The following is a 6,648-nucleotide window of genomic DNA, read 5'->3' as shown; positions in this document are numbered from 1 at the left end:
AGAGAGAAAAAGATAGAAAAAAGAGTGAAGGGAAGAGAGATAAGATAGAGAAAGAGAGAGAGAGAGTACTACTAGAGAAATATTATGAGAACGAATACAGACAAAGAGAGAAAAAGAGAAAGGTGGAAAGATAGAGAGATAAACGAGAGAGAAAAGAGAGAAAAATAGAGAGGAGAAAGAGAGATAAAAAGATATAAATAATATGAAGAATATAGAATATAGATATGAAAAATATATAAATATATATAAAGAAAATATAGAGAAAAAGTGAGAAAAAGAGAGAAAGAGAAAGAGAGAGAGAGAGAGAGAGAAAGAGGTTTAACAGTAACTTGATTTCTGTGTTTTCTTTTTTACATCATTCCATCTTTTGCATTAAAAAAGATAAAAATTACATAAAAATAAGACGTGTGTCAGTAAGTAAAGTAAATAAAAGTAAAATAGTATTATAACCATTATAACCATTATAACCATTATAACCATTATAACCATATTATAACCATTATAACCATATTATAACCATTATAACCATATTATAACCATTATAACCATTATAACCATTATAACCATATTATAACCATTATAACCATTATAACCATATTATAACCATTATAACCATTATAACCATTATAACCATATTATAACCATTATAACCATATTATAACCATTATAACCATATTATAACCATTATAACCATTATAACCATTATAACCATATTATAACCATTATAACCATATTATAACCATTATAACCATATTATAACCATTATAACCATATTATAACCATTATAACCATTACACACATGTGAGTGTTGTGTGTCGCTGGTCACTAAACTCCATCAGACAAATCTTCATTAAGCTCCTGAGTAACACAGAAGGTCTTTAATCTGTTACACTTCAGAAAGCAGTGCTGGAGATCTCACAGTGTGACGTTTCACCGCTGTGTCCTACATGTGTATCTGTGCTGTAGCTCCATGAGCTCTCCTCCACTGCACTGCCTTTCTCTATGGGGGCTTTATACAGTGTCCTCCACCTGTCTCAGGCTCCTCAGTGAGTCTTTGTGCTGAGAGAGAGAGAGAGAGAGAGAGAGAGAGAGAGAGAGAGAGAGAGAGAGAGTGTGTGTGTGTGTGTGTGTGTGTGAGAGAGAGAGAGAGAGAGTGTGTGTGTGTGTGTGAGAGAGAGAGAGAGTGAGAGTGTGTGTGTGTGTGTGTTGTGCGCGCGCGAGCGAGAGCGCGAGAGAGTGTGTGTGTTTGTGTGTTTGCGCGCGCTTGTTGTGATGTGCGCGCTCGCTCGCGCGCGCGCGCGCGCGTTGTGTGGTTTTGTGGCGCGGCGAGCGCGCGCGCGTGTGTTGGTGTGTGTGCGCGCGAGCGCGCGTAGCGCGTGTATGTGCGCGCGCCGCGCGCGCCGCGGCAGCGCCCCGCCGCCGCGCGCGCGGTGTGTGGTGTGTGTGTTTGCGCGCGCGCGCGCGAGCGCCGCGCGCGTGTGTGTGTGCGCGCGCGCGCTCGCGCGTGTGCTGTGTGTGTGTGTGTTCCGCGCGCGCGCCGCGCGGCGCGCGCGTGATTGTTTGTGCGCGGCGTCGCGCGTGCGCGCGCGTGTGTGTGTGTGTGTGTGGTGCGCGCGCGCCGCGCCGCGCGCGCGCGCGCCGCTCGCTTTGTGATGTGTTGTGTGTCGCTCGCGCCGCGCGCGCGAGTGTGTGTTTGTGTGTGCTCGGCCGCGCGTCGCGCTCGCGCGCGTTTTTGTTCGGCGGCGCGAGCGCGTGTGTGTGTGTGGTGTGTGTGTGTGTGCCGCCTGTCTCTCCCTCTCTATCGCTATCGTGTTTTTTTTTTTGCTCTCCTCTCTCTACTCTCTTGCTCTCTCTTTTTTCTTTTTTTTATTTGTTATAACTATGAATCTCAGATCTAGATTTTTTTTTTTTTTTCTCTCTCTCCTTTCGCTCGCGCTTGTGTGTTTGTTGTTTGTTGGTTTTTGTGTCGCGCTGCCCGCGCGCGCTGTTTTGTTTTCTTTTTTGCTTGCTCGCGCGCGCGCGCGCGCGCGCGCGGCAGCGCGCGCGTGTTGTGTGTGTGCTGCGCGCGGCGCGCGCCGCGCCGCGTCGGCGAGCTGTGGTGTGTGTGTGGTGTGCGTGCTCGCTCCGGAGCGGCGCGCGCGCCACGCCGCGCGTGTGTGTTTTGTGTGGCTCGCGCGCGCGCGCGCGAGGCGCGCGTGGAGAGCGCGTGTTTGTTGTTTGTGTGCGCGCGCGCCGCTCGCGCGCTCGCGTGTGTGGGTGTGTGTGGTGTGTGCTTGCGCGCGCGCGCGCGAGCGCGCGCGCGCGCGCGGCGCTCGCGCGCTCGCCGCTTGTGTGTGTTTGTGCGCGCGCCTCGCGCGCCGCGCTGCGCGCGTGGTGTTGTTGTGTGTGTGTGCGTGCGCGCGCGCGCGCCTAGCGCCGCGCGCTCGCGGCGCGCTCGCGCAGACGCGCGCGACCGCGGTGGTTAATCTTTCAGCAGGTTGTTCTATAAACATGGTGGTGCTGAATGTGTTAATTTAATTGATCACAGTGCAGAGTGATTCATCACCGTCCACATACACTGTCCACCCTGTGTGTGTGTGTGTGTGTGTGTGTGTGTGTGTGTCTGTGTGCGTGTGTGTGTGTGTGTCTCTGTGTGTGTGTGTGTGTGTGTGTGTAAAAACAGTAACAGTTATAAAGATGAATACACACTGATGCTCAGATGTTTGTTATTTCAGCTGGTTGTGTTATGACACACACACACACACACACACACACACACACACACACACACACACACAGATAATGTTAATAGTGATGATTGTGAAGTGATTTATTAAATGTGTGATTATATTTGCTGTTTGTTCCACAATGATTAAGTTACACACTTGTTTTTTGTTGTTTATTTATTTATTTTTTATTTAATTCCATTCTCTTCATTTGCTCCCTCCCTTCTCTCTCTCTCTCTCTCTCTCTCTCTCTCTCTCTCTCTCTCTCTCTCTCTCTCTCTCTCTCTCTGTAGTGATTGACGGGCGAGCTGGCGTGATGATGTCAGAGGCTCTCCCTCATTTCTCGTCATCTTTTCCGTCATCTCACCCCATTTCCTGTCAGCTGCATGGTGCCGACTCGTCCTTCTTCCTTGTCCATGACTCTCCACAGGAAGTGATGCGGAACGGGACTTTGAGCTCTCTTAGTCAGCCTCTTTATCTCCACCTACTGAAATCTAGCTCCACCCCTTCACTGTCTGTGAACTGTAGCTATAGCAACATCACTGCTGAGGCACTGGTACCTCCGGAGCTCATCCACAGGGCGTGGTCGAGTCCTGGAGTCAGCCCTGCCTTTTTTTCTACACCTTTATTGGGGTGGAAGGTGAAAACTCACCTGCTGAGCTCATCCATAGGGGCGGAGCAACCTCGGGTGCATGTTTTGTTCTATCTGATTGGACACAGTTGGAAGGAGGCGGAGTTTCCACTGGAGAACTTACCATGTGTACATGTTGTAGGAACACGCGACCAATCGGACGGCTCCGTCTCTGCCACATGCAGACTGCAGGGCATTCTTGGTATGTGTGTGGTCCAGCTGGGCGTGCCCACTTCCTGGTTCAGTCCGGTGCTGAGCCGCAGACGGCTTCAGGAGCCAGCCATGGAGCTGCACTACTTCCTTGGGCCTGCAGAGAGACGGAATGGCGAGTGTCCAGGTGGTAGGGACCAAGGGACCAGTGTAGGGGACTTGCGGCGGATCGGGATGGTGACCCTGACCTCTGGGGACAGTAAAAGAGACGGGACAAGGGTGAGACTGGACCAGAATGTGGAGATTGTCACGCCATCTCGTCCTGTGAAACAGGGACAGAACGTCAAATTCAGAGTCCTGCTGAACACAGCGTCCACGTCTGAACAACTCACACTTAGGTACAGTGTAACACAACATCTGTATAGATAAACATTTCTCTTCTGTCTTTCTATCTGTCTCTTGCTCTGTCCTTGTCTCTCTCCCTGTCTTACCCCCGGGTGTGTGAGTGTCTGTGACAGCTGATGGATTAGTGGTGTTCAGGAGTGTACAGCATGTGTGCTGAGTTTAATAACACCGTGATAAATGTGAGGAGGAATTTGGAGCCAGAACTCAGAGTAACTTTATTTTTAAAAACTCTGAGGATCTGCTGAGGAAGAAGGGGGGATGGGGGGCATCTGCCCGGGTGTGTGTGTGTGTGTGTATCGGGTGGGGGCAATGGGGGGCTCTAGTAGATACTACAGATTTTTATTAAGCACAATATGACTATGGTGCCAAAACGTAAAGCGATTGGAGGGCAGTAATCAGAATCCTGCATTATTCATGAGTGGACCCAGACGGTCGGGCCGAGCCACAGATGGAACACGAACACACTGAGCAGTGATGCAGACAGAATATTCCCATGATGCCTTACACAGGATGTGAAAGTTACAGTGAAGTGTAAACAATATCTATATTCTGAATTCTAATGCAGTGTAGAAACGACAACAACGTTAAAGTGAAGAATAAACACTGGGAGGAATTATTATTTATTTATTTTACTGAATAATTATCTACAGACAATAAGACAAACATGACTGTGTGGTGTGTGTGGTGTGTGTGATGTGTGTGTAAGTAGTGTCTCGTGTGTGTAAGTAGTGTCTCGTGTGTGTGATGTGTGTGATGAGTGTCTCGTGTGTGATGTGTGTGAGATGTGTGTGTGATGAGTGTCTCATGTGTGTGTACAGTAAGTAGTGTCTTGTGTGTGTGATGAGTGTCTCATGTGTGATGAGAGTGTGGTGTGTGTGATGAGTGTGTGGTGTGTGTGATGAGTGTGTGGTGTGTGTGATGAGTGTGTGGTGTGTATGATGAGTGTGTGATGTGTATGATGAGTGTGTGGTGTGTGTGACGAGTGTGTGGTGTGTGTAACGAGTGTTTGGTGTGTGTGTGATGAGTGTGTGGTGTGTGTGATGAGTGTGTGGTGTGTGTGATGAGTGTGTGATGTGTATGATGAGTGTGTGGTGTGTGTGACGAGTGTGTGGTGTGTGTAATGAGTGTGTGGTGTGTGTAATGAGTGTGTGGTGTGTGTGACGAGTGTGTGGTGTGTGTGATGAGTGTGTGATGTGTATGATGAGTGTGTGGTGTGTGTGATGAGTGTGTGGTGTGTGTAATGCGTGTGTGGTGTGTGTGATGAGTGTGTGGTGTGTATGATGAGTGTGTGATGTGTATGATGAGTGTGTGGTGTGTGTGATGAGTGTGTGGTTTGTGCTATGAGTGTGTGATGTGTGTGATGTGTGTGTGGTGTGTGCTATGAGTGTGTGGTGTGTATGATGAGTGTGTGATGTGTATGATGAGTGTGTGATGTGTATGATGAGTGTGTGATGTGTATGATGAGTGTGTGGTGTGTATGATGAGTGTGTGGTGTGTATGATGAGTGTGTGATGTGTATGATGAGTGTGTGGTGTGTATGATGAGTGTGTGATGTGTATGATGAGTGTGTGGTGTGTGTGATGAGTGTGTGATGTGTATGATGAGTGTGTGGTGTGTATGATGAGTGTGTGATGTGTATGATGAGTGTGTGATGTGTATGATGAGTGTGTGGTGTGTATGATGAGTGTGTGGTGTGTATGATGAGTGTGTGGTGTGTGTGATGAGTGTGTGATGTGTATGATGAGTGTGTGGTGTGTGTGATGAGTGTGTGATGTGTATGATGAGTGTGTGGTGTGTATGATGAGTGTGTGGTGTGTATGATGAGTGTGTGATGTGTATGATGAGTGTGTGATGTGTATGATGAGTGTGTGGTGTGTGTGTTATTGTATGATTTCCTACGTCAGGTGTTTGTATGGTGGTTTGGGACACATCCTGTGACTGTTGATGATGTCATGTTGCTACTATTCCTAACATTGAGTTGTGAGCTGATGGGAAACGCAGCACACTTTTCCAGGTGAGACTCTGGAGTGCAGTTTGGGCCGTGTCCCGATTCTCAATCTATAAATCTCCACCTTCTTATGCGTCCTCACACACTTCCTTCCTTCAGCATGTCAGATACACTGAGATGCTCCCTGCTGAATACAGGAGAGATGGGGTGACATTGAGGTTACACACACACACACACACACACACACACACACACACACACACACACACACACACACACACACACACACACACACACACACACAGGTTCTGACTGCTACTGTGTCACTGTCAGTCCTCTAGTATCCCAAAATGCACCAGGAAACTGCTGATTTAGCCTTAATGTCTCTCTGATTCTCTTATACACAGTCGCTCCCCCTCCTCTCTCTCTCTCTCTCTCTCTCTCTCTCTCTCTCTCTCTCTCTCTCTCTCTCTCTTTCTTTCACTCTCATTAGCACTTTGTAGTGTGCACTTGGATAGGCAGTGAAGATCGTTAGAACTCGTTAAGAGAGCTGATCGCTCTGAGAGGAAAAACTCCCATAATCCCCTGGGACACACCCACTAAAAATGGATTTACACTCAATCCTTTTAAACTTCTCTGTGACATTTACAAATTCCTGTCTGTGTGTGTAGGGTACAGGAAGGGTATAGGGAGTAGGGTATAGGGTATAGGGAGTAGGGTTTAGGGAGTAGGGTATAGGGAGTAGGGTATTGGGAGTAGGGTATAGGGAGTAGTGTATAGGGTATAGGGAGTAGGGTATAGGGAGTAGT

At 48.1% G+C, this 6,648-nt stretch overlaps 1 protein-coding gene across 1 annotated transcript in view; it reads left to right on the top strand.

Moving 5' to 3' along the window:
- si:dkey-215k6.1 (transmembrane protein 132D) overlaps window positions 1–6,648 on the top strand; it is a 111,038-nt gene that overhangs the window by 14,121 nt on the left and 90,269 nt on the right. Inside the window, exon 2 of the mRNA XM_047817950.1 lies at window positions 2,999–3,884. Within this exon, the coding sequence (XP_047673906.1) occupies window positions 2,999–3,884 (886 nt within the window). The remainder of the gene's footprint in view (window positions 1–2,998; window positions 3,885–6,648) is intronic.

Source organism: Tachysurus fulvidraco, chromosome 9, assembly GCF_022655615.1.
Source record: "Tachysurus fulvidraco isolate hzauxx_2018 chromosome 9, HZAU_PFXX_2.0, whole genome shotgun sequence".
Classification (NCBI taxonomy): domain Eukaryota; kingdom Metazoa; phylum Chordata; class Actinopteri; order Siluriformes; family Bagridae; genus Tachysurus; species Tachysurus fulvidraco.
Note: the sequence above shows the minus strand (reverse complement) of the source record. Positions and strands in the feature narration are given on the sequence as shown.